General features: G+C 59.0%; 1 protein-coding gene across 5 annotated transcripts in view; it reads right to left on the reverse strand.

The window, feature by feature from the left end:
- Window positions 1–13,865, reverse strand: part of CAPZB (capping actin protein of muscle Z-line subunit beta) — a 131,240-nt gene that overhangs the window by 4,550 nt on the left and 112,825 nt on the right. For all 5 annotated transcript variants that reach the window (XM_039229015.1, XM_039229017.1, XM_039229012.1 and 2 more), the window contains exons 5-8: window positions 10,069–10,210; window positions 9,644–9,760; window positions 666–731; window positions 7–83 (exon numbers count right to left, since the gene is read on the reverse strand). In XM_039229015.1, coding sequence (XP_039084946.1) covers window positions 7–83; window positions 666–731; window positions 9,644–9,760; window positions 10,069–10,210 — 402 coding nt within the window. The remainder of the gene's footprint in view (window positions 1–6; window positions 84–665; window positions 732–9,643; window positions 9,761–10,068; window positions 10,211–13,865) is intronic.

A 13,865-nucleotide genomic window follows, 5' to 3' on the forward strand; every position in this document is an offset into this window, starting at 1 on the left:
CGTTACCTCAGCCCGTTGACGATGTCCTTCGTCTTCCCAAAGTAGATCTCATTCAGCGTACTTCTGATTTTATTTTCCATGTCCTGAGAAGGCAGGTCAGTCAGACAGGATGGACGGGGGTCCCGAGGCCCACACCCTCCCGGTGCCACCAGTGCAGCCCTGCAGTCCCCGCCGCGGCCACAGGGGGGAGGCGCGCAATCACACCAAAGCCCAGTGGGCCAGCCGCCCCCACCCCCACTCCCCACAAAGTCCAAGACCCCACTTCTAATCTGTGCTCTGAGCCCTCCCCAGGCTTCAGCACAAGAAGCCAGTACTCAGGGACTGGAGGCCACCGCTGACCGCGGCAGGAGCCGGTCTAAACCACATCACCGCCCCTCAGGCCCCCCACCAGTTCTGGGAACAGCTGTGTGAAGCTGGGAGCACCACCCCTTCTCCAAAGAGCGTGGGGAAGGGAAGGCAGAGGGGGCTGCAGCCGGAGCTCCTCCTAAAGGTCCTCCTGAGCCTGTGACCTTGGAGGGAGATTTCCTCTCAGAGCTCAGGTCTCCGCTGGCACCCAGGGGGCCGGGGGAGCAGGACCGAGGGCTTCCTGAACAGTGTCCTGGGAGCGCGCCCTGGGGACACGGGTGGCATTCCCACCAGGAGGAGCGACCCAGAGCCCCACTCACCTCTACCAGGCGCCCGATATTGGCTATGTGTGGGGAGCTGTCGCTCACGGTCTCATCTTTCTCCATCTGCAAGAGAGAAGAGCGTCCCTCCACGTCAGAGCTGCGCACGCCCCGCGAACGGCGGCCTCTGCCGACAGCACAGTCTGGTCCCCTGCTTTGCGAACAGCCTGTCGCTCAAGGCCACTTTTCCGGACGGGGGAGTCCAAGCACCACTGACCCTACTTTCACCAAAGAAGGAACATGAGAGTTGGAGATTAAACAGGAGTTTGACACGGATCGACACCGGCCCTGGTGACAGCCATCTAGGGCTCAGATGATCAGAACCGGGGAGCGCGGGCCGGTACGGGACACGGCGGCTGAAGGTGCAGGGGCACCTACGCCACTCGGTCTCTGTAAGAGAACTCTGTTTGCAACCCAAGGAAGCGGAAGCTCAAAGACGTCAAGTGTTCTGCCCGGGTGAGCGCAAACCACATTCTCCAACGTGAGTTTCACCTGGTCCAACATGGGAACCAAGTCCTGTGAGGAGATGCGTGGTTTTGAGAGTATTTCAAGCTTGAGGGCAATGTGACATGGCAGCCACAAGAGCTGTCACCCCATTTCAGCTACAGAGATGGGCCGTCACTCGTGCCGGGCAGGGGCGGCACTCCAGCTGCACACACGACGGGGCCGCAGCTGCGTGGTTCCGGCTCCCCTCCCTCAGTGCGGCCCGGCCACGTCTGCAGGGCTGGGCTTGGTTTAGGGCACTGGGTTTTAAGACACCCGTGGGCAAAGCTGGAGTTCAGTGCTTGCAAGGTCTCAACGCCCCGACCCCAAGAAACGGGCAGTAATGGGGGATCTGCCCTGCCGCTGGCACTTGTGCTCCCGGAGAGTCTCGAGCCTCAGAGATCACAAGGGTCCCCACCAAACAGAAGTGACAGGGCTCCTGAACTCGGAAGTGATAGCCACTGCCCACCACTGGGGGCCACCCCACGATGTCTGCTGGAACACCTGCCCTCAACCAAACCCTGCTGCCAAGACCACACGGGTGCGCAGGTAGAGGAGCAGCTGGGAGCACACGCAGGAGGAAGGATGGGGCTCCGTCTCCCCATTAAAAAAAACATTTATTTTAACATTTTATTTTTGAGACACAGAGAGAGGGAGACACAGAATCTGAAGCAGGCTTCAGACTCCTAGCTGTCAGCACAGAGCCTGACGTGGGGCTTGAACTCACGAGCTGAAGTTGGATGCTCAACCGACTGAGTCACCCAGGCACCCCTAAACACTCCAATTTAAAGACAGACTGTCAGGCTGAATTCAAAAAGCAGGGCTCCATTACATGCCGCCTATGCTGGAGCCAAAAAGTTGGATGCTTAACCGACTGAGCCACCCAGGCGCCCCCATTTCCCCATTTTTAAAGGGGATCTTTGGATCCCGGCTGGACTGTGTGCTCCTTCCCCCAGACGGACGTGGTTCCTGTGCCCACACACAGGGAGAGGCACGGGGGTCTGACCCCACAGGTCCTCCCACAAGGCACAGTCTCTCACCTTCCCCAGCTCCATGGGGGGGGGCAGGTCCCTGGCAACCTCGGGAAGTGACCAGGCTGAACGCACCGAAGGCCCGGTCTTAAATGAGCACCAACAGCCCAAAGTGAGGCTGGAGTGTCGGCAGAGGGCTCTGGACCGTCGGGGTAAGTAGTCACAGCAGCAAGCCAGCCCCTGGGTAGCATCTCTGTGCTTCAGATCAACCAGCCTTCCAGTGAACGGAAGGGCCGAAACCACCAGCCGCCCAAAGGTACGAGAGGTCTGGGGTGGGGGCCGGGGGTAGGGGAGAGTGAGGAGGCCCCGTGTCCTCTAGGAGCAGACCGACACCCCAGGAGGACACAGGCATCCCTAAGCTTGCGTCAAGGGGATCTGAGCCCAAGGAAGGGCCCGGCAGGGACCAGGGGCCGGGAAAGGGAAGGAAGACACGGGCTGGGGTGCGGGCAGGGGCCCTGGCGTGTTTCCACAGCCCCCCTGCCCCACACCCCTGCTGCTGACTCCCTCCACACCTGGTCAGGGTCAGCCTGCTGGAAACGCTGACCCACCAAAAATAGAACGATTTTTGCAATGCATATATTATTACATCCTTATAAAAGCGGCTGCCAGAGGGAAACATTTTTATGTGCTGTGGCCGCACAGATGTTTCACAAAGGGGATCCAATCAAGTCTGAAGTCAGAGCCCGGCCCGCTTGTCCCCATCAAGCTCCTCTCCTCTGCGGCCTGGAGATGGGAAGAAAACGGCAAGTGTGTGTAGGGCAGGCTGTCTTCAACAGTCTCTGGGGGGCACAGCCTGGAGGGTGGGGCCTTGAAGGGAGCCAGTCCTGCTCTGTGTCCTGCTCTGGAGCCCCAGGGGTGAGGGTCTGGGCCTGCCCATACCTCCGTTCGAGTCCTCTACCTTCTGCTAAACGGCCCACTACGTGCCCGGGATAGGGCGCGCGGCACAACGGCAGCCCCACTCCTGAGGCCCCTCTGGTCCTGGTGCCCAGGGAGAAGCCAGACAGTCCTCCTGGTGATTGGGCTGTGCTCCGGGTCCGGGCTGGGCTGGAGGACAGGACTTTTGTGCTGTCAGGCCGGAAGACAGCGGTCAGACAGCCTCTCCAGCCAGGTTCGGTTTGCCCAGTTTAGGGAAATTTTTAATTGAGCCTAAAACTGCATATGTTCTAGAAGACGGAAAAGTCTCCGCTCGTAGGGTATGTGGTGGTAGCTGTTTTCTGAACAGCAGCAGAAACAGCTATTATCTATTGGGCACGGACCATGTGTCCAAACAGCGCTTCGTTTCTACTCTGCAACAACTCTTCCAAACAGGCGTTACTAGCTCACCGGTGAGAGACAGGGAGTGGACCGTCTGGGTCACACAGCTGGGAAGGGAGCAGGCTGGGACTGACCCGGGTCTGCACAATCCCAAAACTTGTTTTCCTTCCATGAGACCTCTCCGTGGGCTCCACTTCATGCACATTCTTTCCCAGAAAAATTAAAGACAAACCACAATCTGGGGCTCAGAAATTCTGAGCAGTACCCCGCCTCATCCACCTCTCTCCCCCCTCGGATCCCCAGTCCCTTCCTCCCTGGCCTGACTGTCCCTAGAAGCTGTCCCCCATCCCCAACCCCGTGCCGATCCAGGCCACCTCGAGGAGCACAAGGAAGCAAGCTCTCTGAGCTGCAGGCCCCGTTCCCCTGCGTCCTGAAGAGACAATGGGCCTTGTTGCCCTGCCAGAATATACCGCCTGGCCTAACCGCCAAGCTCCAGTCAGAGGGTGTCCCTGCCGTGACACATGGACAGGTGCCTTCCCCGAAGTTTCATGGCTTAGATGCGTCATGGGGCACCTGGAACTGAGGGGGAGGAGAGCTCAGCCTGCAAAGGACCAGCCTAACCCCCGACTCGACACGACATTCCACCTTCATTTCTAAATATTTAGAATCTGAAAAAACCATCAAACGAACATCTGCAGGGCCCACCCTGGATCGGAAACCTTGGATAGCCTTCCAGAGATTTATGGTCTTGCCTCTTTCCCACGTCTCCAGCTGTCACACAGGAGAAGTGACCTCTCCTTGCAACTTCCTTTTTTAACATGTTGGTACTTGGCTTGCAACGACTTTTCCTTGTTCTACAGCCTTCCCACTGGGGCCCAGGTGGCAGCCTGCCAGAGGGCACCTTCCGCCCTCCTCCCCTGGAAGGGCTGTGTGGTCTGGCCGTGGGGAGCTCCCAGAGACCACTGCGTACCCTTCCTCCCCAGCCCCCACTCCCAGCTGCGTGGATCCACCCAAACACCTAATCTATCTGCTTTACCTTCCAGCCGATGTCCGATGTCCCCGGGAGGCCTTGCTAGGCAGGGGTGCAGGGAAGAAGGGGCCAGAGGGGAGGTGACAGGCAAGGGCGCAGAGGGAGCGCAGGCTAGCGTGCCCCTGGTCTGAGCCCACGGGGGGCCTCTGCAGCCCGAGTGTCGAGACACTGAGACCGGAGGCGAGAGGCGGCTCGAGTAACTGGTCCTTGTTAAATTTACCAATAATTTAAAGAAAGCTCTCCGTGTCTGGCACTCACTCCTAGCCACCGAACTGCAAGGGGAGAGGGCTGGGGGGCAAAGCCTCCAGAGCTGGGGAGGTTCCCCTGGGGGCCTCTGGGGAGAGTGCTCCTGATTAGGGAGCTCAGGGGCCGTGCACCGTTAGTGGAGTCCGGTCCCCGGCTCTGCCCTACCCCTCCTCTCGGCTCCTTACCTTGGAGACCGGCCCTGGCTCGGACGCCCCTCGGGTGAGTTATGTGACGGGCCTTTGGGAGGATGACACAAGCACGGACCTCCTCATATTAGAGGCCGAGAGCACAGGGCGACGCAAACAGGCCCGTGTGGCTTGGCGGCAGGCACTGCTCGCGGCCAGCCGGAACTGGGCCCGGCCGCGGGCTGGCGGCTGCGACGGCAGCTACCAGGAAGGCTCAGGATTAAATATTTGTCCGGGTCGTTGTGAACCAGTGGAATTATAAACAGTTGGGAGCGGTAAGTGGTGCATGAAGCCGTCTCTGGATACGGATTTAGGATTTTCCACCGTTGCCCGGGTGGGGGCGGGGGCAGGCTCTGGGGCAGCGGCCACCCGCCCTGCTGGAGGTTCCTGGAGGACAGGGGCCTGTTTCCACGACAGGCCTCAGGTCTGAGAAGAGCGGAGACAGCCCAGCGCTGGGGCCAGAGATGGGGGACCCCTAAGGTCCCCAGGGGCTTCAGGCCCCTTCACTCGGTGGAGGCTTAGCACAGGGGTTCTAAGGGGGTTCTAAGGCTCCGGGATCGTCCCAGGCATGTTGACAAAATGTATGCTCCGTTCTCTTTCGGACACATGTACGCACTCTTCCAACAAGCTCAGAAACCTACTCGAGTCACTCAATTCGCCCTTTCTGCCATCTATCTTTTTGACCACGTATTGCTATTAAAAGTATTGGAGTTACTAATGTTAAAACAGTAAGGGACGCCTGGGTGACTCAGTCGGTTAAGTGTCTGACTTCAGCTCAGGTCACGATCTCACGGTTCATGGGTTCGAGCCCCGCGTCGGGCTCTGTGCTGACAGCTCGGAGCCTGGAGCCTGTTTCGGAGTCTGTGTCTCCCTCTCTCTCTGACCCTCCCCTGCTCACTCTCTCTCTCTCTCAGAAATAAATAGAACATTTAAAACACTTCAAAAATAAAAGAGAAAAGGAAGAAACCATTAAAAAATGGTTTGCTGTCAAAAGGGACCCTCAGGCACTACTGGCCTGGGCAGAGGTGAGGTTCTCTGTGAGGAAGAAGGCTCCCTCCGGAGGGCGTTCTGAGAACACGGTGGCTGCCAACATGGACTTCCGGGAGACTGGGTGTCGCTGGGTCTGTCCTTTCTCTCCACCCCAACTTTCTTTCCTAAGACGTATCAGTATGGTTTTGTTTTTTAATTTTAATTGAGAGAGAGAGTGTGTGAGCGAGAGAGAGAGTGAGCGAGCAGGGGAGAGCAGCAGAGAGGGGAATGAAAGAGAATCTTAAACAGGCTCCATATTCAACGCGGAGCCCCACATGGGGCTCGATCCCAGGGACGGTGGGGTCATGACCTGAGCGGAAATCAAGCTGGACACTTAACTGACTGAGCCACCCAGGCGGCCGTCCCTTCTCTGCCCCGTACACAGAGACGCCCCACCACACAGCCCTGGCACGACACGAAGGCCTTCCTTCTGGGGGGGGCTGTGGACGGTCGTGACGCAGATGCTTCAAGTGGCATCTGAGGTGCCAGTTCAGACCAGTCTGCTCTGCGGGAAGCAGCACCTCCTGGACGCCAGCTTCCTGGTCACCCAGACACACCTGGAGGGGACATCTTGGACACGGGCTGCTGAGGACACCTAGGCGGAAGCTGGGTGCGATGCACACGGTGGCTGCGACGTTGTGACCTGTAAGAAATCGACGCTTTCATTCTGAGGACCTGAGTACAACCCTCACACACACAGGTCTTCATCCACGGCTCCCCGCTCAGGCGCCCCAAGGCCGTGCATCTTCCTGAGCCACAGCGGGACCATCTTCTGTTGTGTTGTATCTGGTCTCCCGTCCTCAGTGCCTGAAGTCACTTCGGAGCCACACAGGTGAAATGGGCGTCCTGTTACTCGTAAGCAGCCCCTTCCCACCACAACTGGGCTTCTGTTAAGGAGGAGATTTCAGAAAGCACCTCAGAATGGGGGCTGGTTGCCAGGGGACAGTTCGGTCCCTCCAATTTCCAGGCAGGGGTGAAGGGGGGGATTCAAAGAGTTCCCAGAATGCCTCCAGGTGGGGAACAGAACATCTCCAGGTGCTGCCACGCGGGGCCCCAAGCTCAAGCTGCCCGAGGACAGAAGACAGAGGCCCCTTTGTTAAGACGTCACCCTCCAATGTCCTTGCTCGGCCGATCTGCAGCCTCTAGTGGCCTCGGTGGTAAAGCGGCACTTGAACGAGGCAACGGGCTTCCTGAGTGCTGGAAGGCACTCCAGCAAATTAACCGAACCCAAGGAGGGGGTCATGAAAACGGCTGACACGTGGCCGGTCAGTCAGAGGCACAGGTGACTTGCGAGTGGCATCTGAAGACGTCTGTGGTGGGGACGCCTGGGCCCCTGACGGGTGGGCTCTGGTGCCATCCCTGGGTAGACAGGGTCCGAGCAGGACGCCCGCCAGTGGTCAGAGTGCTGCCTGCCGGAGGCGTGGGGCACCCCCCTCACTGACGACGGAACAGGGTGCACAACCCGACAGAGGAGCACCTGCCGAGTGTCAACGTGGACGTAGATTCCCTGGAAAATTCTGTGGAATTCAGTTCCCAACGTGGCAGAGCCAAAGACCTCTGCGTGTCCAGCGAGCTCTCTGGTGCTGCCGCCGCGTGGCCGGGAGCAGGCTGCGGGTGACGAGGTGAGGTGGACACCCCGCGCTGCCGAGGAAGGCTCGCAGAGATGGCCTGCACGGGCGGCCCTTCATGGCCGGAGGTACAGGGACGGGGTGAGCCCCGGTGAGGGTGAGGAGACAGCAGCCGCGGCCACGCCTGAAGCCCCTCGGCACTCCTGAAGCACAGAGCCGGATGGAAGTGGCAAGCGGTGTCTGACCACAGACCGCTCTGTGGTCTTCGCTTTGAAAACGTGAAGCCCTTTAAGTGTCCAACTCTGGACTTCAGCTCAGGTCATGATCTCACGGTTCAGGAGTTTGAGCCCCATATCGGGCTCTGTGCTGGCAGTGCGGAGCGTGCTTGGGATTCTGTCTTCCTCTGTCCCCCACTCCCACCCGCTGCTTGCACTCTCTCTCTCTCTCTCAATTAAAAATACACTTAGAAAAGAAAAAGTGGAGCCCTGCTCAAACTGGACGTACGGCTGACTCCACAAGCAACCCCTAAAAAACGTGCCCCACAGAAGGTGATGATGAGATGATGCCTCCACGGAGGGAGTCCCAGGCAGCCGCGCCGGAGGGCTTGGAATCTGGCCCTGAGCCAGTGGGAAGGCACGGTCGTCGTGGTTAGTGTGCAAGTAACAAAAGCAAAAGGAAGAGCTAACACCTGCACAACTGAAACCAGGATTGAGCACCAAGTGTCAAGAGAATGGGTAAAACCCACCCACAACGTGAGGACAAGAGTGGAATCTCATCTGAAAGAAGACAGACTGCATGAGAACCAAGGGGAAATCCCGGACCCTCGCTCGTGCGAGGAAGAGGGAGCCGGGGGCACCTGCGTGCTCACGAGGAGCTCGCCGAAGCGATCCTGAGCACAGAGCCCGGCGTGGGGCTCGAACCCACGAACCGTGACATCATGACCTGAGCTGAAGAAGGACGCTTAAGCGACTGAGGCCCCCAGGAGCCCCTGTTCGGACGCCACTTTCAGTGGAGGCTGACATAGAAGGAGTGGGCGGGCTCCCTAGTTCTGCCCAGTAGGGCAGTAGGTGCCCTATAAGGTTGGGAGGGGACTTCTCGACTCTTCCGACGCCAAGATACCGCGACTAAAGCAGCTTTTTGACAGCTTTGGCCAAACGTCCTCATTGTTTCCTCCTGAGGGGAGGGCGCAGTTGGAGTTTTGAAAAGCACCTGCTTGGACACACACTGAAGGCTTTGGGCGAGAGCGTCGCTGAGCTCTGTGCCCGGAGCGCCGCTGTGTGGGGGCCAGAACTCAGCAGACAGTGGCGCCCCCCAGTGCCAGCTGGTTACCAGTCCCTACTGGGCACCTGCAGGGGGCGGCCACGAAACCCGCTTAGAGGCTTAAGGTAGGCACGTCCTCTCCGGGATCCTCTTGGCTTTTATGACAGCTGTTTCTCTCCTCGAAGTCGCTGGTTACTGTCCCCGGCAGCCTGCCACCAACCTGCCGTGTCTGCCGTCACTCCATGTACGTGATAAGGCCCGTCAGTTCTCTGCACATGGCACCTCTCTGCCAGGGTGTCTGCCGCCTGTCCATCCCTTCCCCACGGCCGAGAGCAGCCAGGTTCTACCGCAGGAAACCCACATCCCTCTTTCCGTGTACACTGCCACCGAGCCGAAGTCTGGCCAGCCTGCTTCATGCCACCCTGGCCTCGGGAAATGATTCTGCGATGGACACAGGGAACTGCAGCCAGTGCGCCTCGTCTGGGGTCAGAGGAGACCTGCTGTGAAAGGGAAGCTCCTTCCCCCAGGACTGGTCGCCGCCCGAAGGCGGACGCAGGGGCTGCGGGCTCCCATGTGGGTACGGGAGTCCTGGCATCCTGGGCCGGTCACCCCAAACGAAACCTGAACCTCTCTGTTTTCATTTTTGCCTAACGTCAAGGTTGTACTTGCAACTGAGAGCCCTCGCACAGGATCTAAGTCACAATCGGGACATTCGCTCCTCCTCAAGTGTTGCCAGGAGTCTGTCTTGAACATCACAGAAGCATTTTAATGTAAACACCCTGACAAAAAGGGAAAACCTCCCAAGACCTCAACTCCGGAGCCACTGAGAGGCCTGTGGGGAGTCCCGTCGGCACGGAGGCTGCCCCAGGCCCTCCCCGCAGGGCACCTCTACCTGTCTGGTTAGGCTGCCTCCGAGGTTCATGGTGCCGGAGCCGGACTTGTTAGTCTGCAGCCACAGCATCACCGTGGAGGTCAGCTTGTAGTGGGCGGTGCGGCCACTGGATTTCTCCTGTGGGACGAGACAGACATCAGAACCCTAGACGTGACCCTGAGCTGCGGGGAACTCAGGGTCGTCCTCACGTGTCCCCCCCTGAGCTACCACGCATTTCCTGCTTACAGAATCCCAGCTGTTTTCTACAATCACGTGTACTCAGTTCTCAGGGGTCTTTATCATCAGGGGCTACTGTCATCTTGACTTCTCTTTACAGAACTAAGCGGCTTCGGGGCACATTTAACAGCGAACAGGGCTTTAGGTATCACAGCATCCCCCCACTTCAAGAAACCTCTACTGGGAGGGGCTGGGGGGAGGGGCCGTACCTGCACTTCCACCACATGGATGGAGTCCCAGCAGCCCTTGATCTTCTTTGACCCATCTCCAGCCTTCTTTATGAGGATCACTCCGGCAAAGCCATGGTCCAGATCCCAGAGGTACACAGAGGAGACGCCACCTTCAAAATACCTGCCGGAAACAGGCCCCCATGCCCGTTAGATGTTAGGCCTGTTGAATTACAGATCGCAGCCCAGGGCTCCTCCGGCAAAGCGTCATCTGAGGGTCTGTGTGGAGCTGAGGACCCTGCCTCCCTGTGGTGCTTCCAGGGCAGACTCTTCCCGTGTTCGAGCGCCCAGGGGCTGGGGGCGGGGCTCCCAGAAAGAAGAGGAGCTTAGGAGCCCTCAAGTTGAAATGGGGTGTGAGCTCCGCCATGGACTCTAGCGTCTTTGGTCTTTGACAAACTTGCTAAACTTCTCCGGGCTTCTGGTTCCTTCCAGGTGAAGGATCCAGCCAAGTGCATGCCGTGGAATGGATGCACAATGGGGGCCATCGTTCTTGTTTGACGTTCTTATCTTTCCGGATGGCTGTTTCATGGGGGGAGAAGGGGGATAAAGAGAAAAAAGCCAAGCAGCACACTTCTCCCCGCCCAGAGCCCCTGGGCTCCCGCTGGGCATCTGGAGCAACACACTCCCACCCTCTAGCCAGAGACGAAGAGCTGAGCTTGGCGCCAGGCTCCCTCCTGGGGTCTGAGTCGAGGTGGCAACATTCCCAACCAAGAAGAAACGCAAGAGGAGTGGAAAAGGCCAGAGGGGAAAAGGCAAGCAGGCTGGGGTCCCAAATCCAGGAGACCCAAAGTGACAGCGCGGCACGGCCGGGCTGCCGGGGGCATGGCCGGGTCACGGGCCGCCGTGCGGGGAGTGCTGGAGAACACGCGGCCCCGTGGCCCAGAGCGCTGCCAGAGCACGTGCTTTACCAGGACGTTGGCAGCCCCTGACCCCAATTAGCCTCGGCACCTCCCGGTGTGGCAGGCACACCCTGGGGCTCGCTGGGAGGGCCGGCAGCAGGCGAGCGGCGCTGAGCACGGGCCCCGGCCACCCCCCCATCAGCTGTGGTCACACATCACCCACCCACCAACTCTTTGTTAAGTGCTACCAGGTACCGACGGTCTGAACTGGGCCTTAGTTTCATTATAAAATAGGAATGTGAATACGTGCTTTATGGGACTGGGAAAACAACCCCCCCCCAAAACCCACAGCAAAGTAAATAATCTGACCAAAGATGATTATTGATTTTAATAACAAAAACAAGTACTAAAAATAAACACGTCTGTAATTCTCAATAAACCTGCTACACAATAAAAATATGCACAGTTAATACTAATATTTAGAGAATGTGGGTGAAGGAGACACAAGAATTCTTTGTACTTTTGCAGGGGTGATTTTACCATAAACCTGAAACTGTTTCAAACTGAACGTTTTGGTGCCAAGGTCAGTAGGCGACACACCCAAGCGGAGGAAGCGGCCTTTCCTCACGAGAACGAGTCTCTACCTTCAGGCTGCAGGATGCCGTCTGTGGCCCTGACCCATCGCAGGCCCACTGGGTGCCCAAAGGGTCCAGACAAGGTCTGCAACCCTCACCCCTCCCTGCAGAGATCCCTCGGGCAGACAGAGCCAGCCGGTGGCTGCCACCACGTCCGGCCCCTGCTTCTCCAGCCCCGCAGGTCCCGCTGTGGTGAAGCACTGCCGCCCTCATACCCCCGTCGCCCCGGGAGGCAGGTGAGAACAGGCCCGCCAGGGCTAAGGCGGCAGACGCTGGGCGAGGACCTGCCGGACAGATGTGTCAGCCCCAGGGCTAAGCACCTCCATCCCTGGGGGGCAGGAAGGGGCTGGCTCCAGACAGCGCAACACAGAGCACAGATCCCCTGGGGGGGTGGCGGTGGGAGCAGAGCTCGGAGCCGTCCTAGGTGACCTCCAAGAAATCCACACTCAGGGCCCCCACTCAGGAAGGTTCCTTGTCTTGTTCCTACTCTCTGTCCACACCCCGCTCCCCAGGGGTGGGAACAAGGTATGTTCGGTCCAGGACCTGCGGCCCCGCCGAGTCTCCGCGGAGCGAGGAGCCTCTAGAGCCCGGCCCCGGCAGCGCCCGGGTGAGCCCCACCCGGGGGCCTGGGGGGCTGTTCTGGCCCGTCCTCGGGCGCAGCCTGCACGTCCCCTAGGAGGCACGCCAGCGCACTAGGGAAGAGCAGCCCCCAGAGCCCAGTCCTGCTGGGAACGTAGGGGCTGGGTTCTAACGCACGGTGTCCCCTTTGGTCTGCCTGTAGGGAGCGCGGCCCCACGTCAAAAGGGAAGAAACAACTTGGGGCGCCTGGGTGGCTTAGTCGGTTAAGCGTCCGACTTTCGCTTAGGTCATGATCTCGCGGTTGGTGGGTTCGAGCCCCGCGTCGGGCTCTGTGCTGACTGCCAGCTCAGAGCCAGGAGCCTGTTTCAGTCTGTGACTCCCTCTCTCTCTGACCCTCCCCTGCTCACGCTGCCTCTCTCTCTCTCCTAGAAATAAATAAAACATTAAAAAAAATTAATAAAATTTATAAAAAAAAAAAAAGGGAAGAAACAACAGCTCTAAAAACTGTGGCTTTTCTTTGCTGGCAAAAAGGAGGGGCTGATAATTCCCTCTTTCCATCGCCATCCCAGAGTGAAGGCCTGATGCCTGCGGTCACCCTCACCTTCTGCCCCTCATGGTTCGTGGCCTCTGTCCCCGTCACCAGAGGGGCGGTGGTCTCATCCTGGCCGTGTGCCCTCTGTGCGCGTGCGCTGGAGTCCTGGGGCCAGCAGGCCAGGCTGCCCCGGAAGGAGACCAGGAGAGCTCCTGGAGGCCTCACAGCCCTGGTCCCTGCCCAGAGACCAGGCGGCCTGCAGTCGATTCCCCTCGGTCCTGTCCCCTGGGACTTGCTTTCTTCCAGAAAACGAGACCACCACATTCACGCTTTATAAGGTAGAACTAGCCATTTCCACCCTAATGCCCTGCCCAGTGGCCTGACTCCCCCTCGGGGCCACTCGTCCCCGGGATCCTCAGCCTCCTCTCTGGGCCATGCTGACCCGGGCAGAGTTCCAAGATACTGGAGACCAAGGACATAACAGTACAAATGCAGCCCTGACCCCTAGGTGGGCGGCTATTCCCTTCTCCAAACTTAAAGATGTCACTGCAGGAACAGTTATAAAACAAGGAAACTTAAAACTTAGCCCACAATATGCCATGGGTCACCGCACCCCAGAGCTCTGATTCTCCCGGGTCCCCTTCCAGTTCTTGTCCAGGTGCGGGATTTTTATAGAACGGAAAGCACAGCCGTGGTCCTGCGTGAGCTCGGCCTTTTCGCTTGGCACAGACGGCCAGCACTTCCCCAGGGAGCCGCGCCATCCCCATAACTGTCTGCAGCAGCGCGGGCAGCAGCGGTCCCCTGGGCGGCATCCTAATTTACAGTCGATTCAACTCGTAACAAAGGAATGGCAGCGGAGTCGCAGGCCAATTGATCTCACTTGGAATCTGTTCCCTCTCCCATCGGGGTGTTCCTTACCAGGGTGAGGCGGGCGGCCTCCGCAGGCCTGGCCCCAACACCACAGCAGCTCAACACAGGGCCTGCATTCCATCTGCCGGGAAGGCATCTCTGGGGACTGGGGCGCCAGCAAGTCCCGACCTGTTGCTCCAAGACAAAGGGAGCAGGGGACCGAGTGATCAGAGAGGGCCGTTTCGGAATCTCCGACAAGTGCCGTCAAGGACCACAGTGAGCAGGCTGGTGGCGGGGTGATGGCGGGGCCCGCACGCAGCCCCCCCCCCCCCCCCCCCCCCCCCC

This window comes from Hyaena hyaena, unplaced genomic scaffold (genome assembly GCF_003009895.1).
Source record: "Hyaena hyaena isolate Hyena2069 unplaced genomic scaffold, ASM300989v1 scaffold_35, whole genome shotgun sequence".
NCBI classification, from domain to species: domain Eukaryota; kingdom Metazoa; phylum Chordata; class Mammalia; order Carnivora; family Hyaenidae; genus Hyaena; species Hyaena hyaena.